This window comes from Neophocaena asiaeorientalis, unplaced genomic scaffold, assembly GCF_003031525.2.
Source record: "Neophocaena asiaeorientalis asiaeorientalis breed wild unplaced genomic scaffold, Neophocaena_asiaeorientalis_V1.1 scaffold275, whole genome shotgun sequence".
Lineage (NCBI taxonomy): Eukaryota > Metazoa > Chordata > Mammalia > Artiodactyla > Phocoenidae > Neophocaena > Neophocaena asiaeorientalis.
The window spans coordinates 6,915,821-6,943,352 of NW_020173679.1; the positions used below are offsets into that span (position 1 = coordinate 6,915,821).

Consider the following 27,532-nt stretch of genomic DNA (forward strand, 5'->3'; position numbering starts at 1 on the left):
AAAGGGCACAATATCTCGCCGAGTTGAAGTCCCTGCAAGTGGGCTGTTGGGAGAACTTGGGAGAACGTCCAGGTACAAACTGCGGATGCGGCAACAGCTGTGTCTCGTCCCAGAGGGCACCCTCTCTCCTCCCTCCTTCTCCGGTGAAAGTGGACACAGTTGCGGACCTCAGAGGATCCTTGTGAGGATAAATGAACTAATTCATGTTGAAGAAAAAATGATTCTGACACTTGCTAAAATGGTAAGGAAAACTTATTCAAGACTACTGGGGCAGGGGTTCCACAATAGGGAAGGGAGAGATCAAGCCCAACTCGGAGAACCCCAAGGATAAGTGGGGGTTTATAGGCAAGCAGCAGAGTGAAGGGTCAGTGGATGGCAAAAGTATTACTACGAAGAAACATCAAGGATAGGGTGATTCTTGCTAACCTGACCTGACAGGATTCTTGCTAAAGGTAGGCCAAAGACAGACCTCAAAAGTGGGGAATGGGGAACTTGATCAGATATGGAGGGTGATCAGATATCAAAGGTCAGAGGGATTCTTGCTAAAACTGGTCTGTGCAGGATGCAGAAGGCTGGGTTGAGGCCTAGTCAAGAAGAGGGCTCAGAGGAGCCTAACTACAGTTTGGTTAAAGATACAGTCTTTGTCCGGACTTCCCTGGTGGTCCAGTGGGTAAGACCCCGTGCTCCCAGTGCAGGGGGCTGGGGTTTGATCCCATGTCAGGGAACTAGATCCCGCAGGCATGCCACAACTAAGAAGTACTCATGGCGCAACTAAAAAAAGATCCCGCGTGCCACAACTAAGAGCCGGTGCAAACAAAATAATAAATAGCTCAATAAATATTAAAAAAAAAAAAAAGATAGAGTCTTTGTGAACATAACGTGCCCAGAACAAATGCCTGGCACTTAGTAAATGGGCAATATACATAAAATATTGTTATTATCAATACATAAGGGGCCTATGGTTGGAGCCTTCTTGAGTTAACATACTTAAAGCTTCAGAAAAATCCACCTGGAAGACCAGCAGAAAACTTATAGTCACACTTGTCTCCAGAAGGAAGAAGGCTCGAGAAGATTCTACCAAGACACTGTCTGCCCCCCAGCTGTGAATGGAAGGGATGGAGGAAAGAAAGGGCTCTCCCACCTGGCATCTCTCTTAAAGACCATCCTCCTCCCCAGCGCATCCTCCACCCATAACCAGAGAACACTTTCATTTGGATAACTTCAGCTTTCATTTAGAGGGTCCGCCTGAGTCTGTCTGAGTGTTTATTCTTATTTCCAGGAGGGGAGAGGCCATGTGGAAACTTGAAAAACTGCCTGGGTGGGTCCTGAGATCATATCAAGACACATACTCTCTCCAGATACAAAGAAGGACTTTTCTAGGTGAGTGTGGGAACTTTTGCAGGGCTGCAGGGTCCGCTGGCCTAATTTAATGCCCCTTTTGGAGACACAGTCATCCAGCCGGGGGGGCAGAACAGCACAACATCTGCCAGAGTAACCGAGAGCTGGTAAGCTTTAGGGACCAGACACTGGGTGGGATTGTTCGGGATTCAGAGCCCAGGGGACGAGCTGGACCAGAGTAGCAAGAGTTTGAGTCCCATCCTTGTCCACTTACTGGTTCAACTTGAGTAAGTCACTTTGCCTCTCTGTGCTTCAGTTTTCTGATCTGTAAAATGGGGATAATAATAGTATCTTCCTCAACGGGTTGTTAGGATTTGTTAATACACAAAAAATGTTTAGAGCATTGCCTGGCAGACAGTAAGCACTCAATCAGGATTTGCTTCTATTTTGTTATTCATTATTAGTTAATTATCATTAATTATTGCTACCGGCATAGTACCTAGAAAAGAGGAATTCCTCAATAACTGGTGGGTATTATAACATTATTATCATATTATTTCCTTCTAAGAGATGTTCCCCATCCACCCCAGATCCTAGAGGTGTTTAATCCAAACCTGCAGGTGTGTAATAAAACCGTGATCACCTCGTAAGGAGAAAATGCAAAACAACTCCTGGGATTAGCGCTGACATTTTTAAAGTACTATTTTGTGGCAGACAGTGTGAAAAGTGCTCATAGTAAATGTTCACAACAACCGCTGTGGTGTAGGTGCCATTCTCCTCCTGATTTACAGTAAGATGACCGAGGCTAAGAGGAGTTAAGACACTTGCCCAAAGGCACATCACTAGTTGGTATTAAACTGGGCTGGGGACCAAGGAGGTCTGGTTCCACGGCTGTCACATTCAGCCACTCAGCTCCACAGCCCACATCACAGGAAAATACAGCCCAGGCTGAGATGCAAAGGATGAAGCAAGGCAAGGAGGGGAAGACAGATTGGAGCCAGATAAAGCACAAGGCTGGGGCTGTGGAATGTCCCTGCAGCTCACACAGTGACACTGCATTCACCCCGACCAGCTGGGGCCAGAGGCACTCTGGGATGGGGGTGGGGCAGAGTGCGAGCAGACCCAGCAGAGGTGGGGAGGGAGCCCACAGGGAAAAAGGAAAGTGAAACTGTTCTTAAAGCCAGAGTTCCTGCCATGATCTATCCTGACTGTGGAAAGACAAGGGGACCCCCACAAGGTACATTCCACAAGGCTTTGGGGTCATATTTTTAGGGGGTACACTTCTGGAAGTCAAGTTTAAAATTTTCATGTCCCTCACCAATCCTGTCTGTCTCCGCCGAGTTTTATCTTCATACCTTCAACAAAGAAAATGACACCACACAGCAATGTGAATGTACTTGACATTACTGAACTGTACACTTTAAAATGGTTGGGATGGTAAATTTTATGTTATGTAGTTTTTTTTTTTACCATAATTGAAGACAAAACAAAAAACTGACATGCAGAATGGATTCATTCAGTCATTAAGGGAATAGTTATTGAACACCTACTTGGGTGAATATCTAGGAATGGAATGGCTGGACCACACGGCACGTGTATACTTAAATTTTTAAGAAATCGTCAAACTGTTTTCCAAGGCCGTGGTGCCGTCCTATTTTTTCTTCGTAGCACTTATCAATACATGACGGTATTGCCCTATCAATTTACTTGTCACCTTGTTTATTGTCTGTCCCCCCATCTAGACTGCAAGCCCTAGGAGGGGCTTGCAACCTTGACACTCGCCTGGTGCATAGCAGGTGCTCAGGGAATACACCAGCCGAACCAGTACGTGTGCACCACTTCCTCCCATCACGGGCACCAGGGAAGACCTGCCACCCAACTCTCTGCTCGTCCTCAGGGTGCCACTAATATAGTCCAGGTTCTGCCCTGGAAGCCACTCAGTCAATGTTGTTGGTTATGCAAATGGCCGATGAAGCAACCACTGCCGTTTCTTCCCCATAGTTGCTTGTGTCCTTCAGATAAAGATATTATTTGGATCCCTGCTCTGGCTCGCCTCCTCCTGGCAGAGTGATCTTAAAGCTCAGGGTGATGGTGGGGATCCTGTGAGAGAGTTTACACAGCATGCCTGGCACAACTCCTGGCACTTTGTAAATGCTCAGTAAGCAAATAGCTGCTGCTATGGGAAAACCACAGCATCTTCCAGCGTCTCTCAGGATCTCCTGGCCCCTGATAACGCCTGCTGAATTGGAGCAGCAGAGAAAGGCCCCTCGGATGGGGAGAAGACGCCCATAGCCCTTTCCTATGAGCAAAGCCTGGGAGATGGACCTCAGTGTTGCAGCACGCTGCCGCCTTCCCAACCTTGACCCCCTCAGCACTGCCACTCTGTATCTATGTGACCTTGGGTTAGTTGCTTAACCTCTCTGAATTGTTTTCTGCATCTAGAAAATGGGGACAGTGATAATCAGTCCTCAGGCAGTGTGAGGCACCAAGGAGGCACTGAATATGAAAAGGCTTTGAAATGATTTCCAACTGGCCTTTGGTCCACAGTGTACTAGACACCCAACAATTCTCATGTGATCCGGCCACTTCCTTCCCTGAGTGGGTACATCAAACTGGAAGAAACAGAGCAGAGAAAATAACCAAAACACCGTCTGAAAGTCACAGGCACCTGTGAGAGAGCAGGCCCTCCACAGGAAGCTCATCAGAGAGGGGCCTAGAAGGCAGAGCCGTGGACCCTGGGTGCCACCAGGATTCATGCTGGATCCGGATTCGATCTGGAGACCTTTCCTCCAGTGCTTCTTGGCTTGACCCAGACACACTGGCTCTGTGTTTCTTGGCCTAAGGTCTGGCAGGATGGGGGAAAGCCCGGGTGTTGTTGGTCAGGGTTGTTCCTTGTATCTGAGGATGTGATCTTTTCTCTTTCTGAGCAAAGACAGCAGGAAAGGAGGAGCAGAAGTGAAGGAACCGAGTGGAACCCTGTAGGGTTAGAGTCGGGGCATCTCTCTTAGGCTCTCAGATCCTGCGGCCCGTTCTCCGGTTGATGCCAAAATTCTGAAAGTATCGGAGATCATCATGACTTGTCAGTAAGATCGGCCGTGTCCACACATCATTCACTCGGAGCCGGGCAAGGGATGTGATCCTGGGGAAGCACATGCCCAGGGGGCATTAGGGTGGGCGATTCTGCTCCTTTCCTCTTCCTGGGTTTTCTGGAGGAGCTTGGACATTGCTGGGAGGTGTGAGAGCCCCCTCTCCAGAGAGGCTTTTGTTTGTGTGACTGGTCAAAAGCGGGGGGGCTGATTCCGAAATACTTGTCCCGATGGCACAGAATTGGAACTTACGGCAGCGTCCACCACTAACTTTTATAGGCCACGGTCAGGCTCCTTAAATACTCCTCCTTGAGCCTTAAAACGCAGCCAGTAATTCCTAATGTTCCTGTTGCTTTGCCGCCTCATCAGGGTCCTATGAAAATCACCGCTGGGTGAGCCCCATCCTGGGACGGCCTCACCGAACACTTAGTGATATTACCCTGTCCCTCCAGAGGCCGGTGTGCTCAAGTCAGGCATCAGAAAACCCATCGGAATGCCCCGTGGACCCCTTGGTGAGCGTGCAAAAGGCAGAAGGGAAATTGCCTGTGCCCTGCCGTGTCCCAGGAAACAGTGGTCCTGTTAGACACCAGCCAGAAAGAAAGCGATAGAAGTGGCTGTTGCCCAGGACAAAGCCAGCCCCCCGCTGCATTCTAATTCTCTATCCTGTGGCATTTTCTGCCTCCCTACTCCAGCAATCCTCTTTATTTTTATTGAAGTAGAGTTGATTTACAATGTTGTGTTAATTTCTGCTGTACAGCAAAGTGATTCAATTATATGTTCAATTATATATATATACACATTGTTTTTCATGTTCTTTTCTATTATGGTTTATCACAGCATATTAAATATAGTTCCCTGTGCTCTGTTCATCCATCCTGTATATAGTGATTTGCATCTGCGAATCCCAAACTCCCACTCCAGCAATCCTCTTATGTCACCGTGTGTATGCGTGTGTGTGTGTGTGTGCGCGTACACGCACGAGTGAGCTCCCAGGCCATCACTAAATGTGTGTTGACTGCCTCTCGCCTCCCCCTGCCTGTGCCGGTTCTGTCCCTCTGTCCCGGTTCTGTCCGGAGTTCAGGCTGCTGCCTCCTCTCCTCTGTCGGGCCTCCCATCTCTCCACATGGGTAGGTTGGAATTCCAAAGGAGGCATCTGAGGGCTCCGGCCGCGCCTTAATGATCGCTCAGAAACCCAGACAAGGCCAGTTATGGCTGCTGAGGCCTGCGGCCCCCAAGATACCTGTCTGCGGTGGGGTTTATCTTGGTGTTTGCTTTCACCCGCTGCCGGCCGCTGGCTCACCGCCGATGGCCTTCAGTCTCTGCGGCAGGCAGGAGAGATAAGAGAAGAATGAGGACGCCGTGGTGGGGCTGGGCAGGGTGCCTCCATGGTTCCACCAGTTGGAAAGCCCCTGGGAGGAATCCCGAACTCTTTCCTCTCTGAGGAGTCCCCCAGGAGGCGGCCTGAAGGTGAGTGCGTGGCCTTCGGCTCAGGCAGCCCAGGGCTGGGACCTGCCGGCAGAGCTCCTGCCCACCCCGCCAGATGGCCCTGACCGCAGCCTTGACGGTCCTGGGTGAGCTGCACAGCCCTGTGATGGGCGGAGTGGTGTGGTTGGGGGCAGGGGTGAGGATCGGTGACCCACTCCCAGTAGGTGCTCAGTGAACTGCTGGCCTTTGAGAGGAACGTGGGGTTGGTGGACATAATCAGGTTTCAGACTCAAGAGAGACTCGGGTAGGGTCCCTGGCACTGCCACTAAGTAACTGTGTCACTTTGGACAAGTGGCCTTTGTTTCTTAGTGCCTTAGTTTTCCTCCTCTGCAGAATGGGCTCTAACAATTTCCGGCTACACCAGAGGATGGGTGCCCCGTGCAGGGGACTCAGCTCAATAAACAGAGGTCGGGGTTTTCTTTGGATGAATGCATTTCCTCTCTAACCCTGGATTTCACTCTCTGCTGGGCGCTGACGCAAGGTCAAGGCTGGGAACACAGCGGGACAGTTCGGGACCACAATGTGCAGAACTGCCTAACCTGCCCTGCTGCACTGACCAGTCACCAGTGTGGAAGGAGCCTGGGTGTCCTGAGGCTGGTCCAGTGGCACAAACAGGCGGGTTTCGGGATAAACCATTGTGAGGGGTGTGATGAAGGGAAGGGGCACCTCTGTTAGCCACTTGCTTACGTGGGTCCACTCACACCACCCTCCCCCACCCTATGCATCCCGACCAGAACTTCACGTCCAGACACTCCTCCGGGCACACACCAAAGCACCCATGCCCACGTCCGTGACAGATGGTGGCCGCTGCTGCCACCTGATGCTAAGGCTAGCAAACAGACTGTGGAAGCCCAGTGCTTCGTGACACACCACAGACAATGCTACCACACACCCAGGTGTTGTGATCCAGATCTGGAGCTGGGGAGCCCAGCTCCAGGAGCCTTCCTGTGATGGTGAGTTTTCTCTGTCAACTTGGCCAGGCTGTCGTACCCAAGGATTTAATCACACACTGATCTAGGTGCTGCTGTGAAGGCATTTTGCAGATGTGGTCAACATCGACAAGCAGTTGACTTCAAGTAAAGGAGATGGACGTGCCAGAATGTGGGTGGGCCTCACCCCATCAGATGAACGCCATCAGAGCAAAAACTGCGGTCTTGGGGAACAAGAAATGTGACCTTGGGGCTTCCCTGGTGGCGCGGTGGTTGAGAGTCCGCCTGCCGATGCAGGGGACACGGGTTCGTGCCCCGGTCCGGGAGGATCCCACATGCCGCGGAGCGGCTGGGCCCGTGAGCCATGGCCGCTGAGCCTGCGCATCTGGAGCCTGTGCTCCGCAACGGGAGAGGCCACAGCAGTGAGAGGCCCGCATACCGCAAAAAAAAAAAAAAGAAATGTGACCTCAAGTGTGCACCATGAACCTTTGCCTGAGCTTCTGGCCTGCTGGCTGTGGCCCCTACAACAGCATGAGCCAAGCCCCTACAACAGCATGAGCCAACTCCTTAAAATATATCTCTTTATACAAATACATATAGAAAGAAGAGATAAATACAGAGACACGTAAAGATACCTAAATATATTGGGACTTCCATCCACCTGCCAATGCAGGGGACACGGGTTTGAGCCCTGGTTCCAGGAAGATCCCACATGCTGTGGAGCAACTAAGCCCGTGCGCCACAACTACTGAGCCTGTGCTCTAGAGCCCGCGAGCCACAGCTCCTGAGCCCGCGTGCCACAACTACTGAAGCCCGTGCGCCTAGAGCCCGTGCTCCGCAGCAAGAGAAACCACAGCAGTGAGAAGCCCGCGCACCGCAACGAAGAGGAGCTCCCCCTCGCCGCAACTAGAGAAAGCCCGCGTGTGGCAAGGAAGACCCAGTGCAGCCAAAAATAAATAAATTTTTAAAAGAAGATACATAAATATAAATATTCTATTGGTTCTGTTTCTCTGGAGAACTCTGAGACACCCCCAGTCTAGCCACCTGATCCCCTGAGGGGCAGCACCCACACTGCCAGGAAAAGCATCAAAGTGACTGTGGCCTCGGGTTCAACAGGTCTTGACTTTTCACTTCAGACTGCTCTGACTCTCGTTAGCAGAAATGGGTTTGAGTTGACATCCCACGACAGAAGGGGTTTATAGAAGCCCAGCATGCTTTCTGCAACCACTGACCCCGGGATCAGCCGTATAGACTAGGAGTTGGCAAACTACAGACCAATGGCAGATCCAGGCCGCTGCCCTTTGGTGTAAATAAAGTTTGGTTGGAATACAACCATGCTCATTCATTTGTGCTCATCTATTTCCATGTTGTCTATGGGGGCTTTTGCACTACAACGGCCGGGTTGAGCAATTGGGACAGAGAGGGTGCGACTTGTGACGCCTATATGAAGGGGGACCTTCTGGGCTTGATTCCTGAGACCCATCCCCAGTGGGAGGTTTGCCAGCTCCCTGGGGCCTAAGCAGGGAGGAAAGTGAGTTCTCAGGAGGGTTTGGTGCAGTAGTTCTCAGACCTGGGGAATGAGGGGGGTGGTTATCAAACATGCAGATTCCCAAGCCCACCTCTGGAGATTCTGAGTCAGAGGCCCGGGTAGGCTCAGAAACCTGGGCCTGCTCCCCAGAGGAGCTTGATGCTGGTACCCCAGGCCCGTGTTATAGGAAACCCTGGATTAGCCAGTCCCTCAGTGGTGCCTGGGCATGGAGATCCCCACAGGTACACTAGGCCTTTAAGGGCTTCCCACACCTGTGGTTACCCTGGCCCCCAGGAGAGCCTGGACCCTACCTTGGCTTTAGGATGCAGAGCTGCTGAGAGCCATGACATAGCCTTGCTCTGATCAGATAGGCTTAGGGGGGTCTGGTCTGCAGAGCTGGGTGGTGCTGCCTGGAGCTGCTGGCTGGAGATAAGGGATGTCTTCCCTGGTGCTAAGCCAGGCTGCCCAGTTCGCACCCTTTCCCGAGACGGCATCGGAGCCTGCCCAGGCCTGGCCTCAGGCGGTGGTGCTTTGCTCTTCCGCGTTCTGCCCAAGCTGGCATCTGCTCGTCTCTGCACTCTGCCTGGAATGAGCCTGCCAGCCTTGTATGTGGCCAGCCTTGGAATCTCTTTGGGACCTTAGCTGCCCCAACTCTAAAATGGGAGAGAAAAATATGAAACTCCCACCCAGGAGGTCTGGTTAAAGGACCGTGATGCAGTCCAGGTGAGGGCAGAGACCCTGTCTGCCTGTTTACTGCTCAGCCCTGAGCAAATGCTCAATCCAAGGTGCGGAGTGAATGAGTAAGTAGCTGGAGAAATACCAGGCTCGGAGTCCCCTCCAAACACACTGACAGTGCTCCCTGCCTGCACATCTCTGGAGGGGCAGAGAGAGACGACACGGCAGCTTATTAATCATCATCTCTTTATTTACGGCTCAAGAGAGCGCATGCAACAGGCCATCACAGGACTACAAGGGCGTAGCACCTCCCCCCTCCCCTGCTGCCCCAACACCTTAAAGAGGAACGACAGCCCCCACCCCCAGGGAAGTTCCCAAGAGTCAGAAAACCCAACGACTGAGGCCCCAGGCCCAGGTGCTTCAATTCATTTCCTCTAAAAATAAAGGCCAGTTCCAGCCCGGGAGACAGGGCCTCAGAGCCTGCGAGGTGGTCATTGCTGGTTACTCACTAGGCAAACTGGATCTCAGATTTGCCAACTCACACCTGAATGCAAATGCCCCCAAATCATCCAAATGTCCCTGACCGTCTGACAGTCCTGTCTCCCCCTCTGCATCCTAGGCCAACGTCTCTGAATCTTTATGGTGCACAAGCACGGCCTGGAGAACTTGTGGTTCAGCAGGTCCCGGCGGGACCGGGATCCCACATTTCTGCCAAGCTCCCAGGTCTTCGTTCCTTTTCCCACAAGAATGTGGAATGGACATTGACAGTGGGGAATTGTAATAGGGAAGAGCCTTTTGTATCCTATTACAAGTTAATCACTAAAGGGATGTTGCCTATAAGCTCAAATTGTACACAATGGCCCATCTCTGGGAACCCTGCTTCCCAGATAATGAGCATTAAGCTAAAATACCTTTGTTTAGCTCACAAGAAACATTCTGGCCAGGCCCATCTGTGAATGACTGCAGGGAGGAAGAAATTAACACATCCCTTCTGGAGGCTGATGGGAACCGGGAAGTGTTTGACTTTACTCGCTCCCCTTTTAGTATAAAAGGAGCCTGAATTCTAACTCTGGCAAGATGGTTCTTTGGGGCACGCGCTCCCCATCTTCTCGTTTGCTGGCTTCCCAGTTAAAGTCATTAGTCCTTGCCCCAGCAACAGCAATAACGACAAAAAAGGATGGAGGGACCAAAAAGCCTCTTGCTTCCAGAAGAGGCTGCTTGGCCTCCATCAGACCACCCGTCCTGACGTAGGGCTCAGAAAATACGCTCCCTGCAATGGAAGCCCCTGGCTCTTCAGACTGGCAAATCCTGTCACCCCTCCCCAGCACACACCCTGTTGTCTCCCGTAGGAGTGAAGGTCATCTTGAAGGTCATGGTGCACCTTTCAAGCCCATGAAACCCCCCCAATGAGTAGCCTAAATGGTTTGATCTTCTGGCCCCTTCCCGCTGTCTCTTCCAGCATGTATTTTTTCCCTGCTCTTCTGCTGTTTTATAAACATGTTCCTTGCAGGTTGCATATATGTTCGCTGTCTCTCCAGCTGCAAAGCGGATCCCCTTCCAGGGAGCTGATGCCCACCATCTTGACATCAGATTTTATTGGATGTGTTGAATATGGCTTGAAGTAAGCATCCACTTGCAGCTTCTCAGTGGTGGAAGGGATCGTGGCTTTGGGAGATGAATCGTGGCCCCGTGACTCCACAAGGGGCAGGTAAAGCTGTCACGTTCCCACGTGGCGTGGCTTTCATGTCCTCTGACCCTTCACTCATTCCCAGCAGGCTCAGGAGCCCCTCTTGGCATCGCCAGACAAATCCCAGAAAGGCAGCCTCATGGGAACGGTGGGTATCTCTGGGGAGTGGCTGGAAGACTCCCGCAGGAGGAATGCAGGGGTCACAGGTGACCGTCCCTGCAGCTATTGGTTTCCACTTGGCCTCCTGCTCGGCTCTTCCCGGCCCCGGGGGGATGGGGTGGGTATTTTTAGAAAGTCCCCATCTTGTTGTTATTGCAAAGCCACTGACCCCTGCAGCTCTGCCTCAGTGGCCAGAATCTGTACATGCTGCCTCGGGCTGAGTCCAGAGCAGTTTTCCAAACCTCTTTGACCCAGAACCCCATCCCCTCTCTCCTAATGGAGCATCTCACGGCCCCCGTGTTCCAGGGGACACGCCTTGGGAAAGGAGCCTGAATGGCGATCTCTGAGTATGTGACGGATTGTTATCTCAAAAAACAGAACACCTACTAAAATCATCCTAAAAATAAATTAGCTAACACTGAGGGCTTCTTATGTGCCGGGCACTGTTCTGAACATGTTACCAGGATTTTGTGTTTACATCTCACAGCACTCCTATGAAGGAAGATTTATTATCCCTATTTTACAGATAAAGAAATGAAGGCACAGAGATCTTAACTAAGTTTCCTAAGGTCACCGAGGTGGTGAGCGGTGTAGTAGGCCGTTTGTCGGCAGCTGTACCTGCGCAGTCAGCAGGGCGAGGGAAGGGTCTCGGGCCCAGTGTACATCAGAGTCACCGGGACGCTTTGCAAACGCACGAAGCCCAGAGACAACCCAGACCAATTAAACCAGCATCTTCGCAGGTGGGCTCGGGCATCGGTACCTTTGCAAGTTCCCCAGACTGTTCTAATGTGTGCAGCCAAGGTTGAGACCAGCAGATTAGAGCAGCGATCTGCAAACTGTGGCCCGGGGGCCAAATCCAACCCACGGCCTGTTTTTGTGTAGTCTGCAAGTTAAGAGAGGTTTTTACATTTTAAAATGCATTTTAGAAAATCAAAAGAAGAATAATGGGTCTGTGACAAGGAACAATTACATGAAATTCTGTGTCCATAAACCATTTCATTGGAACACAGCCTAAATATTTATCTGGCCCTTTACAGTAACAGTTTGTTGAACCCTGGATTAGAGGAAATTGGCTTATGTCCCAGCAAAAGAAATTTAAGATAGACCAAGGAAGAACTTCCTGGTAGAGAGGTTTGTTAAACACACAGGGGGCTCTGGGATCCCTGACTCTGGAGTTATGAGGATTCCACCCACCCTGCCTTTGCAAATGCAAAATGCAAGTAGCTAGGGCAAAGAGATAGGCCTTGACTTTCTAGCTATGGAGCTCCCTTGGTAGTCAGTGGTAGTTCTGTGGGGCCTTTCAGCTTTGTCCCGATCGGTGTTTTCCATCGTTGATGGCCCAGGGCTAGCCTAACCGCTGCCCTCCAGACAAAAGCAATTCTGGGTTCCCCGCCTGCAGCCACCCCTGCTAGGGTTCTATCACTATCTCGAATCTGCCACTCCATGTGAGGCCCACAGTGTGGGCCTTGTCTGGTCTCGAACAGACAAAACTGCCAGTGGATTCAGTTTACAAACAGCCGGCTTTGATCTCTTGCAGTCCCCCTTCTCCCCAAGATTCCCATGCCCGTCGAACTTGAATAGGGCAAAAAGAGCCAGTGTATTTGGTTTCTCCTAGATCTGTCTGCTTTCCTTGGTGCCGGACCCTTGACCCCCGACTGATTTTCCCAGTGGAGTAAACAGCCCTGGCATCTCGTGGGCGTGGTCCCCCGGCTGGGGTCCAGGCCAGCAAGGACTCTGGATGGAGAAGGCTTGCAACCTTCTTTGCCCTGGACCTGAGGGTTGGCCAGGAGTGAGATGCCAGGTGGGGGGGATTTAAGTGGCTCTCCTGAGGTGGCCACTAGAGTCACATCTGCTCAGAGAGGTGCTTGGGGTAGGCATCGTGAGTCTGGCCTGTGGGGAGCTGTTAGGAGAGGTGCCCCAACTCCTCAGTGGGTTCTGCTGCCGAAGTGTAGGCTGGGGGTCCTGGGATGGTCTCTGGGGGGCCTGGGAACCACTAAGACGTATGCAAAGTGGGTGCACACGGGCAACGTGCGTACTTTTTGAGTCCATGCTTGCATTAGATTCTCAAAGGACATGAACTACCAAAGCCAAAGAACCCCCCTGGGGTGGCAGCTTTCAGGCAACTCCAAAGTGCATGTCCCAGGACGGGGTGAGTGGGGCCATAGAAATAAGAAACAGCTTTACTGTGTACCCCAAACACTTCATGTCTCAGAATACCAGCTCCCAGAGGGCAGGGGTCAATCTGCCCAAATCATGCCTTCTAGGCAAGCAGGTGCTTAACGCACATTTTCTCTTGTTTTTTAAATTATATACCTTTGTCCAGGGAAAGAAGAGAAGAGTCAGTTATTCCAGCCTTCACCACAGTGAAAGGAACTACTGGAGAACACGTCTCTCTCACCGAAAGCCGTGGAGAACCTGAAGTGCGTCCTTAGTTGTGGAGGAGCAAAGACGTGGGCCTTGGAGCTGGTCGGACCCAGGTTCAGATGCCAGCTTCACCCTGAGTCTCCAGGACCTGGTGCTTTCAGTGGGGTCTTGGGTCCAGCAGCATTGGCATGCCCTAAAGCTTGTTAGAAATGCAGAATCGACTGAATTGGAATCTGCATTTTAACCAGATCCCTGGGGATTCTTACACAGGTGAAGGTTTGAGGAGAATTGATGTGGGACCCTGGACAAGTCATAAAACCTTGCCTCAGTTTCCTCCCCTGTAAAATGGTGATTATGCCTACTTTAAAGGGCCATGTGACAAATGAGATAATGTATGCCCTTCATTTAGCACAGTGCCTGGTACATAGGAGGTGCTTCGTACTCGTCTCCCGCCCTTGGGCTGCCCTATCTCTCAGGGAGTTTCCATTCTTTTCCAGCTCGAAAACCTCTTCCTTTTTAAACTTGAAACAATTGCAGTGCTGCGGTCGGACGCTAGAGGGTGCTCTCGACGTTGCCATCGCGGAGAACGCGGACACCGGGATGCGCTGGCGGTGTGGGTCTCCCATTGGCCAGGTGGTGGCTGCAGGTGTGCTGCTGCTCGGCTCCTGGGCGGGGGCAGTTCGCCCAGGGCTCCCCTCCTGGGGCTGAGTGTCCTGGGTCTGAGCCTGCAGCCTCAGTCATCTGCCTCCCCATTTGATCTGCCACCGCGAGTTATAAACAAACTGCCCGGCTTCTCCAAACCTCCCGCGCTCAGTCCCCTGGCCGGTAGGGAGGCGCCTCACGCGGCCCGCTAGACGTTGATGAAAGATCCCTGGTCGCCGTTGGCCGTTTCGGGCTCCACGCAGCGCCCCTTTCTCCGGGTGACCCTGCGGTTCCGGTGGAATTTGACGTAGCAGCGCAGCCCTGGGTGAAGAGAGGCAAGGGGGTCAGGGATGTGACCAGCCAGACCCCTCCGCGCCCTCTGGAACCCCCTGCATCCTCTCACCACCACCCCCTTCTTTTTTCCGTCCTACAACCAACCCATCCCCCGCAGAGCAGCCTGAATGGGCTTAAAAAAGCGAATCACAGATGGAGAAGGCAAGAGTGAACAGATGGAGCACAGGGGATATTTAGGGCCACGAAACTATTCTGTGTGATACTATAATGGTGGGTACATGTCTGTACATTTGTCAAAACCCAGAGAATGTGCGACACAAAGAGTGAACCCCTAATGTAAATTATGGACTTCAGTGAATAAGGAATCACTATTGGTTCATCAGTTGTAAAAAGTGCACCACGCTAAAGGAGGATAACAGGGGAAACTGTGTGTTTGGGGGGCATATGAGAACTCTGCATTTTTCGCACAGTCTTTCTGTAAACCTAAAACTGCTCTTAAAAAATAGTCCATTAGGGCTTCCCTGGTGGCGCAGTGGTTGAGAGTCCGCCTGCCGAGGCAGGGGACACGGGTTCGTGCCCCGGTCCGGGAAGATCCCACATGCCGCGGAGCTGCTGGGCCCGTGAGCCATGGCCGCGGAGCCTGCGCGTCCGGAGCCTGTGCTCCGCAACGGGAGAGGCCACGACAGTGAGAGTCCCGCGTACCGCAAAAAAAAAAAAATAGTCCATTAAAAACCTTTTGTTAAAGGGATGCAGATTCTGCCCTCCCCTATAAAACCTCCCATGACTCCTCATTGTACTCAAAAGGAGATCCAAACTTCCTACCCTGGCTTATAAGACCCTCTGGGACCTGGACCTGCCTCCTGTCTGCTCTCTTCACCTCCCACTCCCCTCCTCACTCTCTAACTCCAGCCACACCCAGTTTTCTTGCTTTTCCTCGTACACCCATTCATTTTTGGCTCCAGGGCCTTTGCACTTGCTGTTCTCACAGCCAGAAATGCCTTCCTGAAGTTGGCATAGCTGGCTCCTTCACAGCCTTCAGGTCTCAAAGGGACCCTCCCTGAACACCCCAATTAAAGTAGTCGTGGCCCTCCTGGCCCACCAGTGGCAGGGGTTCCTGGCTGTGGCTCTATCGTAACCATATGTCAGGCATCCCCTGACATACATGGGTAGACATGTTTTTCATTTAAGGCCACAGAAGGCCACATCCTCCTGATTGGGGGTGGGAGGGTTAGGGGAAGAGATTGCTCAGTGTGGCCTGAGCAATCCCTACATTTCAGGTTAGGAGTGACCACAGGGAGAGAGGAGGACATCACCTGCTTAAGATCTGCTTACATCACTGTCAAGAGAATAAAGGAATTGCTGTGAAGTTTGTGCTTTGGGGTCTAGAATTGACACCTGGATCGCAGCTTTCAGACCTGTGGCCACACAAAATACACTTAGGAGGGGGGCAGGGGATTATAAGCAGGAGTGGTTGGTAGCCACAGAAGCCCTTCTGGAACCTTCCAGAATCCAGGCTAGCCTAGACTGCTGGACTTCAGCCCTGGAACCTGAATTCAACATTTTGGGATTTCTCAGAAGTCGTCAGGACTCTTGGTCCTCAGAGGGTTCCTGACAACCTCTTCCTGGACCATCTTTAATGAGCTGTCATTTCTACTCAATTTTTTTCTTTTCTGGAGCCTGAGTCTCCACGGAGGAAGCAAGAATTTTGGTGGGACCGACCAGGGTGGGAGAGACCACGGGAAACGAGCAGATGGGCTTTTGGCTGCACACATATCTTTTGGATGCCTGAAAAGCTACCCCCTCCTACCTGAGGCCCTGGGGAGGAAGGAAGGACGCCTTCCTGGGCAGAGGGGCTGGGCACCAGCTGGGTGTGTGAACTCAGCCGGGCCACATCCCCCTCACGTGGGCAGGATGGATCTGGAGGCCCTGGCGCTATTCCGGGCTTCCTGGACCTCCGGGCCATTCTGCACCTCAGTCTCCTCCTCTGCGAAATGGGCCGCCAGCCCTGCACACGGGTAACAGAAGGCAGCTCCCCGGCATCTCCACCCCTGCCTGCCTCCATCCCCTCACCTCCCAGCTGGTCCTCTGTGTCTCCACTCCCGCCCCCAACAGTACTGCAGCCAGAGTGAGCTGTTACATTCCTAAGTCAGACCAGGTCACTCCCCTGCTTAAAACCTGCCGACACCTTCCCATTATAACTCAAAGTCCTGCATGATCCTCCCCGCCAGCTTCTCCTACTTCCCCTTCTGCCACCTTCCCCGTTGGCTACTGTGTGCCAGGCGCCCTCAAACACGCCAGCCTCATTCCTGCCCGAGGCCCTTGGCTTTGCTCTGCCGCTTGCCTGGGACTCTCTCTCCCTCCCCCCACCCCCTCATCTTCAGGCGGCTGATTCTGCAGTCCGCTCCTGCCCACCCTTTCTAAAACACCTCCCAGCCTGCTCATCAGGCCAGTCTGGATTATTTTCTTGACAGCCCCTCTTCCTTTCTAGAGACATCTTGTCTGCTTATTTGCTATGTTCATCTCACTAGAATGCGATCCGTGGGCGCAGAGCTTGCTGGCTCCCTTTGCCGCTGAATCCCCAATGTCCTTATCAGAACCCAACACATAGTAGGCACTCAATAAATATCTCTTGACAGACTGGATGAATAATTGGACCTAAGCAGCTTTATTGCTCTCACAGAAGATAATTTTTGAGGCTAATGTGAGAAAAAATTGGGCATGTATCTCAGAATGGTCAACAGAGGGACTGAGACTCAGGAAATGTGAGCCCTGGATGTGGGATGACACTCAGTAATTACTGTGCATTTTTGGTATTTTGTTTTTAAAAGAGTACTTATCTCTTAGATGTGTATACTGAAATATTCACAGATGAAATAGCTACACTTCCAGGAGTGGCTTCAAAATCCTATTGCAGGGACTTCGCTGGCGGTCCAGTGGTTAAGACTCTGCGCTCCCACTGCAGGGGGCGCAGGTTTGATCCCTGGTCGGGGTAAGATCCCACATGCTGCGCGGCGTGGCCAAAAAAAAAAAGATTAAAAAAATCCTATTGCAACGGGGGAAGCAGATGGGAGGGGAGACAGCACAGATTGGCCACGTGTGAGCATTACTGAAGCTGGGTGATGGGAAATGGGGGTTCATTATACTATACTGACGACTTTAATATGTGTTTGAAATTTTTCAGAATACAAAATTTAAAATGTTCTCCCACTTTTCTAGCTATGTAGGTTTGGGCAAATGGCTTAACCTTTCTGTGCCTCAGTTTGCTCTTGGGTAAAATGGGGAGAACAATAGCTCCCTTCCTGGGATCGTTGGGAGGATTAAGGAGATAATGGGTAAAGGGCTTAGCACAGAGCCGGGTACACCTGGGCCCACCTGGGCAGGAGGGCACATACCGCTCCACGTGGGAGCTCCGAGGAGTTAAAGAGGGAGCCAGCCGGGCAAGTGCATCCTTCCCTGGGACAGTGCTGGGAAATCCACCCCCCACCCCTTGTTATCACACTTGGAATGTCTCCCCTGGGATAGAATTCCGGTATGAAAGCACCAGGCTTCTCAGGTTTGATCTTATTTTAAAAGATACGCTCCTCTCTCCTCCCCTCTCCCGCCTCCAGATCATGGGAGATCATGCCAGCTTGTATTTCAAGAGGTGAGAAAAGCAAATTTGACCAACGATGCCAGGAATCGAGACTAAATGAGTTCACAGATTGTGAAGGCACCGAGCAAAGCTGTTCCTGCTCGTGTCTTCAGCTCCCCAGGGATTCTCCCACCCCCTTCTCTGCCCACCCCAGCTTGGAGGAGAAAGGGAGGTTGCGAGGTCTCGGCACCGAGGGAGCCCCCGACGTCGGGCTCACCTTCCACACACATGCAGTCGTCAAAGCATTTGTTGTTCAGGCCTCGGTTGTGGGGCGTGCAGAGGTGTTCCCGGAGGTCGCAGCAGGTCCCTGCCCACAAGGCAAAAGCACACTCGGTCAGCCACGCTGAGCGGACCCTCCCTGTGCCCTGCACACGCTCCCACTGGACAGGAGATACATCATCTCCATGGTGGGGCCATCCCGGGCAGGATGGACCATCTGGTGCGCAAGGCTCCCAGCTGGAACCACTGACGAATGTCACGGCCGAGGCCCCTGGGGGCAGGCGGCAGAGACCCCAGACGCCCCAGATGGGCAATTGATTGATCATGGGAGGAGCGAGGGCGCTGTGGGATTCCCCCCCTGGGTGGAACGGCTGGGGGCTGTCAGGTGTGAAGTTAGCATGGAGCTGGGAGGACCCTCAGTGATCATGGAGCCAACGTCCTCTTTGGACACATGGGGAAACAGAAGCCCCCGAGGGGCAGGCCCTAGGCACGGCCTCGCCCACCATGGAGCCAACTCTCAGAGCCACTGTTCAGTTGGCCCAAACTTGAGCCTTTTCTTTCTGCTCAGGGTGAAAACAATGGTTTGGAAAGAAAACAGCCTTTCAGGGAGCTGGCGGTCTGGCTTATCCGATGCCAAATGGCTTGTTGGGTTGCTGTTTTGTAGAATATTCTGGTCACTGAATTAACGAGCATCGTGGAGGTGTGCACCTCAGATGTCCCTCCGGAAGGCACTTGTCATCCATCGGCCAGGAGAGCAGTTAGCTGCCAGCCTCCAGCTGTTAACACCTGCAGGAGCCTCCTGAGCCACTGTCACACTGTTCTGGAGCAGAAGAGCCCAGGCAGTCACTGGCTTAGCGGGGGTGCCAGGCCGGCTACCGGCCCAGCAGGGGCCTCTTCTAACAGGGAATCTTTGCTCTGGAGCTCCCCGCTGGGCTGGCGGGCGACTGCATCACAGTCTCCTGTCCATTCCTCCTTCGTTCCACTTTTATCGTTCACAGGCCTTACCCTACCCCCCACCCCCAGAAACCTCCTGCCCTTCTAACTCCCCCTCCCTGTCGTCTTCTCAGAAGTTCCGACTGACCCAATCAAGGGCCAGCAGTTTAGACCATCAATCAAAACCCCAGGCCTTAGGGCTTCCCTGGTGGCACAGTGGTTGAGAGTCCGCCTGCCGATGCAGGGGACACGGGTTCGTGCCCCGGTCTGGGAGGATCCCACATGCCGCGGAACGGCTGGGCCCGTGAGCCATGGCCGCTGAGCCTGCGCATCCGGAGCCTGTGCTCTGCAGCGGGAGAGGCCACAACAATGAGAGGCCCGCGTACCACAAAACAAACAAACAAACAAAACCCCAGGCCTCTGTTTTCAGACTGTCTTAATGGGCTCAGCTGCTGGACAGGTCAGGATGTCATCAAAGTATCCCAAGAAGCCCAGCAGTGTCATGATGGGACAAGGACAGAATTAAGCCCAAAAAGACGTTAGGAGAGAGAAGTCGAGAGAAGGGTCATCATGGTTTAAGGCAGCGTGGGGCAGTGGTTCAGAACTAGGCAGACTCAGGTTTGAGCCACTTCCTAGCTGTGTGACCTCGGCTGAAACACTTAGCCTCTCTGAGCCTCAATTTCCTTGCCTGAAAATGGGGAATGACAGGGTCCCTTTCTCTGGGTTGCTGTGAGGATTAAATAGAACAAAGTATGACAGCAACTCTCAAGTGGTAGCCGTGGTTGTTATCATTTACCATCCCTAAAGGGTCCTGCTCATGTGTCTGGGAACACCCGCCCCCATCCCCATGCAGGTTTCCCCAGCGCCCGGCCTAGTGCCTTGAACGCGATGCTGGTTCGGCACCTGGCAGGCAGTCCTGGTGATGGTCGCAGGGCTCCACTTCAGCCGGTGATGTTTCATTCCCATCACTGGAGAGTTTGCCCCGGTGTTTCTCTGGGGAAAACAGGATCTGTGGTCAGAGGCTGAGGCTCAGCAGGGCAGAGAGATTAAGCACAGAACACCAGGGTGAGAGCGCTCACACCGCCACTCCCACAGTGTGGCTTGGATAAGACACAATACCTCTCTCTGCCTCAGTTTTCTCTTCTCTAAAGTGGGATCAACAGCAGAACAGACCTAACTTTTTTTTTTTTTTTTTAAGGTTAAGTGAGTAGCTACGTGGAAGGCATTTGCCGTGCGAGAGCACTTGAGAGCAGCAAGTCCATTTCAGTTGTCCGTTCCATTATAGACTCCAGGCCCCCTATCCCACCTTGGACATATGTAGGTCAGGCTGGGGTCACTGAGGCCCCTACCCCAATGGATGGTGGGAGAGGGGAGGGAGCCCAGCAAGGGGGTGGCGGGGTGGGTAGACATACCTTTCTTCTTCGTAGACGGCCAGACCTCAGGCTTTAAGTCTTCATAATCGGTCCAGTCAAACAAGGCCATGTCCAGTGTGGGCATCACCTCCCCGTCGGGCCTGGGATGAGCCTGCAGAAGGGGGTGGAGCGGAGGGAGCTTGAAGATCCCAACAGGTGAAAGAAGAAACGTGGGGCCCCAGGACCAGAGAGCAAAGGAGGGGCTCCTCAGAGGCCAGCTCATCTTGTGCTGGACAGCCTGCAATCCCAGCCCGGGGACATCGAGGGGCCGCCCAGAGCAGCCACCCCCAATGTGGGATGGTGCCTACAGGCAGCTGATGTAGTCGGGCAAGGGATCCACCAGGCCCTCTGGGGGAGGCGGGGGGAGGCAGCAGTGTCCGCTCAGGAGGAAGCCCAGCTGCTTGTTCCCCTGCCCCTTCTCTCCCCTGCAGACGTCATCAGCTCTCTGTGGCACTGTTGAGGCCACGGCCATGGCTCAGTTCCACTCACAGCCCTGGCCACAGTAGGATGTGAACCACCTTCGAGGGCTGGGTTCTCAACACATGGGCTTCAGGGGCCCTGAGACAGCATGGGTAACCATGGATTCGTCGGAAATGGCGCATAGTCTTATCAGAATCTCAGGGGGGCGTGTAAGACCCAAAAAGAGAATAAGAAAGATCTACTGCTAAAAAAAGTTTTATTTCTTCTACGCATATATTTATTTTTGATCATTTTTAATGACTTTATTTTGAAACAAATTTCAAAGCCCAGCCGCTCTGCGACATGTGGGATCTTCCCGGACCGGGGCACGAACCCGCGTCCCCTGCATCGGCAGGCGGACTCTCAACCACTGCGCCACCAGGGAAGCCCCCTGATCATTTTTAATGACTTTATTTTGAAACAAATTTCAAAGCCCCAGAAGAGGTGCAATGGTGCACCTCACGTTAATTGCAACAATAAGTCCCCCCCATCTAGACTCACCAATGGTTGGTGTATTTGCCACGTTTGCTGGCCTGCTCCCTCTCTGTATATCTTTTTGTTTCTGTTCTTGTTTTTTAAGTCTGTGCCACGCGGCACGTGGGATCTTAGTTCCCCGACCAGGGATCGAACCCACGCCCCCTGTAGTGGAAGCGTGGAGTCTTAACCGCTGGATCTCCAGGGAAGTCCCTTCCATATATCCTTTTTAAAGGTCTGAAGCAGATGGGTCAAAGTGTTAACTAAAGCTTGTTAATTCTGGATCATGGGGACATGGTTTTAAAGATTATTATTCTCTGTACTTTTCAGCACGTATAAAATTCTTCCCCAAAGGCCCTGCTCTTCTAGATGCAGAGACCAGTGTGCTGAGCCAGCACTTGCTTCCTTGGCATTCCCTAGAGTGAGCCCCCAGGACCACTGCCTGGACAGCGGCAGCCCTCCCCGGCCAGTGGGCCCACTGGCCTGGACGGGCATCAGGAGACCTGGCTTCCATCCAGCCCCGCCGGCCTGGACCAGCTCCTTCCTGCCACTGTGCCTCAGTCTCCCTAAATGTACTAAGAGGGGTTTGCATGACATCATCTCAAGGACCCTTCCATCTCCGAGGCCGCCCCGGGCCCCTTACCTGGGGCCACAGGGATGTGACGGGCAGGATCAGGGACTCTTCTGTGGCAGGTGCTGCCTTAAAGGTGGTGAGGTAGAGTGTGGTGGGGGCCAGGCTGGTGGAGGATTCCTCCATCGCGGCATCTGGGGCCTGGTCTTCTGACAGCTCCACCTTCTTCATCAGGGAGCTGGGACCTCTGACCAAGGCTCGGCCTGAGACAAGGAGCAGGAAACACAGCAACTGTATCTGCTTGCCACCCACCACCCCGTATCGGCCCACAGCTGGACCCACATTTCCTGCTGCGAACAGGGGGGCGGCAGGAACCATATGACAAGCTATTGGCTCAGCCGACATCGCTGCTGCCCACCCTCCTGCGGGGGTGGAAGCAGGAGTCTGGGGGCAGGACGAGGGGGAAAGTCTTGGATGAATTTGCAGTGTTGCTGGGGAGATGGCCCAGGATTCTTGCTCTAAAGCAATAGTCCAGCAAGTTCAAGTCTGGGTTGGTTGGGTGCAGCCAGCAGTGTAAGTGCAATGAATGGAACTTAGTAGGATTAACCATGGAAGGCTTCCTGGAGGAGAGTGAGTTTGAGCAGGGGAGCAACGTGATGAGGCTGAGAGGCACTGCAGGGAGGCAGAGGCCTTTGAGAAGGCTGGGGGATGAGAGCTCCCTACGTGGTGATAATGACCCTGTTCGTTGAGTGCATGCTGTGTGCTGGGACCATGTTGTACGCTGGGTCCTGCTTTACAAGCACTATTTCACCTAACCTTTGCAGGGGCTCTGGCAGGGAGGTACTCTTTCAGCCTCATCTACAGGGAAGGAAACTGAAGCACAGAGAAGTTAGGCAACTTGCCTGAGAGCACACAGCTAGTGAGTATCAAAGTCTGAATTCGAACCCAGGTCCATCTGTTGCAAAACCAATACTTTTAACCACTGATGCTGCCTTCCAAGATATGTGGGCAGGATGGGGTAGGATGACTGTGAGGGGGGAGAGTGTGCAGGGTTGGGGGTGGTCGGGAACCAGGGGGCTTCGAGAAAAGCTAGAGGCCCCAGGCTCATCCTTGCCTCTTTTTCTCAGGCAAGATCTGACTTTAAGGTTGGTTGGGTCAGTTGGGGCCTCCCCACCATCCAGAGATGAACCCCAGAGAGTAGGAAGGGGACTCGGGGACCACTGAATCTGCTCTATTCATTTTACAGAAGGAAACTGAGGCCCCATCAGGCTGAGACCTTACAGCTGGTCAGCAGGCCTGGGCCTGGACTCCAGACCTCCACTCACCCACTCTCGTGGGAGCGCCCCGCTGGTCCACAGGAGCTGGGGCTGGAGCTGGGCTGGGCTGAGTCCACGCCCCGTGTATGCCTGCTTGCTTGCTGTCAAGGCTGCCACTGCCCCCACCCCACCTGACACGTGATCCCCAGGGGCGGGAGGCTGAGAGTCTAAGCTGGGCCCACTCCCCTGTGTTCTGTCCACCTGGGGGGTCTCAGCGGGCCTGGAAGGGAAGCAAGCCCCAGCTGTTTGCAGGAGAAGGTGGGGCTGAGGCTCCATCACCCACCTCCTGCACAGCCCCCGCCCCCATCCATGCCTGTGGCATTCAGGTCTGCCCCTAGAGGCAGTCATGTCACATGTAGAGACTTGGAAGCCGAGGTTGCCTGCCTGGGCTCTGGCCAGGGGAGACTGGGGAGGAGCCTGCTGGGTGGGGCCGCTGGGACACGTTTGTTCTGGGGAGGCTGGGACCAGTGGGTGGTTCGGCTCACAGGGGATTTGGGAACGTGGAGGGAACTAAAGGAAGGTCAGAAAGACGAGGAAGAAACCCCATCAAACAAACAGAGCAGAGGCAGGAGAAATAAGGACGTGACCGCTCTCCTTGGTCAGCCGTGTCCAGGTCGGAGGACACTTGACTCAGCACTGAGAGAAAACCGAGAATTAACTAGTGACAACCACTGCCCATTGCCCCCGCCACGTGCCAGGCACCATTCTGGGTGCTTCAGATAGCAAGCCGGCTCTGAATCTACCCTGAGGGCAGAAGGGGCCATGACACTCACTTTGCAGAAACTGAGGCACAGAAAGATGACTTGCCAGTAAGTAGTGGAGCCAGAATCAGACCTGGGGAAGATGTGGCTTCAGAGTCTAAGCCCTCGGCCTCTGCTCTGCGCCTCGGACTTGATTAAGTGATGTGCTTGGAGGGCACCGAACTGTCCCATCTCTATTCAGGACTTACAGTAGGATGGATTTAGGTCAGATACGAGGTAGAACTTCCTGATTTAGGAGGACGATCTACTGATAGGACTGAGCTCCTATGGCCACATGTCCTTCTCTTCCTCCCATGCTCCATGCCCAGGCCTTTCCCAGCGTCCACTTCTTACCAGACCCCTCTGACTTCAGCGAGACCCCTCCCTTCCTCTGGGGGTCCACTACCTGCCCCCTTTGGGGCCTCTGGATGTCCTCCCAGGGACCTCACACCATTGACACCGCCGCCCCCCACTTTCCCTCCCTCCCCCGCCTCCCTGTCCTGTCCCTGAAATCCCCTTGGCCATTTGGATCTGATCCCTCTCCCCGACTCTCCCTCCCCCTTTCGTTGCAGGGCCCCACCCCCTCGAAGACCTCCAGCTACCTCTGTGTAGTTTCAACCTCTCCTTACGTCTCTTGTGCTCCCTGCCTCGTTTCTTCACCCTCTCGGACCCTGGAGACCGGCTCTGCTTCTCGGGGTAGGGCAGTGTCAGCCCCAAGAGCAGATCCTTGTCCTGCAGCAGGCCTGCAGGACTCTGCCCAGGCAGCAGCCCCCCTGCCCCTGGCAGCCTGGAGGCCTGCCTGGTGGTGGCAACCACAGCCCCATCCTGGGCCCGGCCAGGTGTGCCTGGGTCGCGCTCCTTCTTGCCCAGGCCCTGCCGGCGGTGGTGGCTGGTCTGGGGCGTCCACACTGCTGGGCCCGGGAGGTCGATGTGATTCTCCGGGAGGTTCCGAGCAGAGCTTCCGGGTCCCAGGGAGACTGCCAGGCTCAGCTCCAGTAGCGGGAGGAGGGCGAGGAACAGCATGGGGGCAACGTGGGTGGCGGGCCCAGCCATGGGCATTTCCCTGCAAGAAAAGCAGGACTCTAAGGGGGCAGCCCTCCTCCTCCTGCACGGCCCGGCTCCCCAGTCCCCTCACCCCCACTATTATAGCCTAGTGTTCCTCAACAGGGATGGAGGGGGACTTGGCCCCCTCACCCCTCCAGGTGACATTTAGCAACATCTGGAGACATTTTTGGTGGTCAAAGCTAGGCAGCACCACTGACTTTACTGGGTGGAGGCCAGGGATGCAGCTAAACACCCTACAATGCTCAGGACTCCCCCATGACAGGGAATCACTGGCCCAGAAAGACCCCAGTGCTGAAGCTGAGAATCCCTGGTTTCAATAGTTTAAGAAGCGCCCAGGTTCCAGATTAGATTCCTCTTTCTGTACAAACCTCTACCTTTGGCTAAGTTCCCCGGAACGAGCTGAGTCCCTCCAAGCTCAGAAACAGGCCGACAGTCCCAGAGCCTTGCCTCAAAGCCTAAATTCAAACAGCTGGAATAATAGCATGTGAGCACGTGCTGTAAGTAAGAATCGTGTTCAGCGCTTGGTGTGAATTTCTATCACTTGGTCCTTTCACCGAGTCTCTGAAGTAACGCCTGTTATTTTCTGAAGTGGAAATAAAGGCTCAGAGAGGCTGTCACACGGAGTATGTGGCATTTATACAACTGCTCTGCCTGTGCTCTGAGCTCCCACGTGCTGTCCCAGGACAGCCCAGGCCTTGCCTTTTCTTTTCCTCCAAGTTCCAGGCAGGTTCTGACATGGCAGGCACTGTCCCTGCTGGGGCCGGGGAGCTTTGGAGGCTGGACTCTGACCCTGCAGGGTGGGGTGAGCTGCCTCTGACCTACACTGGGGACAGCCCATCTTTCTGCACCAGAAGTGGTGTCTCCTCAGGGGACCTCACTGCTCCCCGCTCTGCGCCAGAGGAAGAGTCGGAAGCCCCGGATGCTCCAGAAGCACTTGGAGCTAAGGCTCAGGAGACTCGTGGCTGGGGGACAGTGGGAGTGTCCCACCCCCCTGGGGCCCCTCCCCCATAGCCCTCCCCCCTACACCAACCTCACTGCGTCCGGCTGAGCCGGGCACCAGGTTAGCCAGGCTGATGGAATTTTCATGGCCTCCCTGGGCCCCCTGCATATTCCATTAGGTTCACAAAGGTGCTTACACAACCGTTTCCTTGTGATTTGTGGCCTTGTAATTACCCAGGGCTGAGGAAAGGCCGGTGGCCTGGGGATGACTGCTGGCTCTCTCCCTCCAGCCCCCTCAGTTCCTGCAGCCCCTGCACTGGCCATCCCACCCCAGGTTCACCGTTAGCCAACGCTGAGTGAGGGGCCCTTGAAGTGGCTGGGGAGGACAGGCTGACCCACCCTGGGAAGAGTGAGGGGTCTGGGGGAGGGAAGCGGTTCCTCCCCAGCTCGCCTGGTCACCAGCCTCCTGTTATCCTGCTGCTCCTTCATCCCCCAACTGGCGTGTAGTGGTCCCCTGGGAGGTGCGGGCCTCTACCGCCCTGGGCTCTGCCCCACCAGCCTCAGCCCCAGCCTTTCCATAATGAGGGCCCGGGAGGCCGGTGCTCAGGCAAGGCCTGCACTCCTGAGGCAGCCAGGTGGGAGAAGGAGGGGCCCTTTGAGAGGCCTGTCAGTCAAGCATTGTTCTGCCCCCGGGGACCCCTCAAACCCTATTTCCAGGCCTCAGGCAGATGCCAGGCTGCATTTACCAGACTCCACCCTCCTCTCCCTGTGGCTGAAAAAGGCTGAGTCTGTGTTGGATGCTGCCCTGACCCAGCCCCGCCCTTCTGTCCTGTGGGGACATCACATCGATAACCTGGGAGAAACCCACAGAACACCATCAACAAGGGACCTTTGGGACACTGGCCCGGTGAACAGAATCCCTCCACCTTGAGAGTAGAGAGGAGCAAGGTGGGACACCCAGAAAGTGCAGGCAGGGGCTTCCCTGGTGGCGCAGTGGGAAGTCCCACCTGACAGTGAGAGTCCACCTGCCGGTGCAGGGGACACGGGTTCGTGCCCCAGTCCGGGAGGATCCCACATGCCGCAGAGCGGCTGGGCCCGTGAGTCATGGCCGCTGAGCCTGTGCGTCTGGAGCCTGTGCTCCGCAACGGGAGAGGCCACAACGGTGAGAGGCCTGCGCACCGCAAAAACAAACAAACGAACAAAAAAAACATATCTGTTGTGGCTACACAACACTATGAATGTACTAATGCCACTGAATTATGAAATGGTTAATTTTATATTATGTGAATTTCATCTCAATTTTAAAAAACATAGAGGGGGCTTCCCTGGTGGCGCAGTGGTTGAGAGTCTGCCTGCCAACGCAGGAGACACGGGTTCGTTCCCTGGTCCGGGAAGATCCCACATGCCGTGCAGCGGCTGGGCCCGTGAGCCATGGCCGCTGAGCCTGCGTGTCCGGAGCCTGTGCTCTGCAACGGGAGAGGCCACAACAGCGAGAGGCCCGCTTACCGCCAAAAAAAAAAAAAAAAGTGCAGGCAAGGCACCAGATGAGGCTTGGCAGAGGGGTGAGGAGTGGGCAGCCCCACGGC

The 27,532-nt window shown here is 53.9% G+C and overlaps 1 protein-coding gene and 1 long non-coding RNA gene across 3 annotated transcripts; one reads left to right on the plus strand and one right to left on the minus strand.

The window, feature by feature from the left end:
- The first annotated feature begins 113 nt into the window (after positions 1-113).
- LOC112402665 (uncharacterized) lies at positions 114-7,141 on the plus strand. The gene is made up of 3 exons (XR_003003750.1): positions 114-241; positions 1,280-1,380; positions 3,081-7,141. It is a non-coding gene; the product is annotated as an uncharacterized LOC112402665 (long non-coding RNA).
- A 6,044-nt stretch (positions 7,142-13,185) lies between these two features.
- Positions 13,186-25,001, minus strand: DRAXIN (dorsal inhibitory axon guidance protein). Of its 2 annotated transcripts, XM_024749965.1 has the most exons (7): positions 24,545-24,995; positions 21,959-22,149; positions 21,714-21,716; positions 20,383-20,494; positions 19,874-19,963; positions 18,036-18,125; positions 14,102-14,214 (listed from the first exon to the last, which is right to left on the minus strand). In XM_024749965.1, exons 1-7 carry the CDS (start codon positions 24,993-24,995, stop codon positions 14,102-14,104), a joined length of 1,050 nt encoding a protein of 349 aa, XP_024605733.1. The 2 variants fall into 2 exon arrangements, with proteins under 2 accessions (XP_024605732.1, XP_024605733.1); XM_024749964.1 differs by lacking the exon at positions 21,714-21,716 and having other exon boundaries at positions 13,186-14,214; positions 24,545-25,001.
- Positions 25,002-27,532: the final 2,531 nt, after the last annotated feature.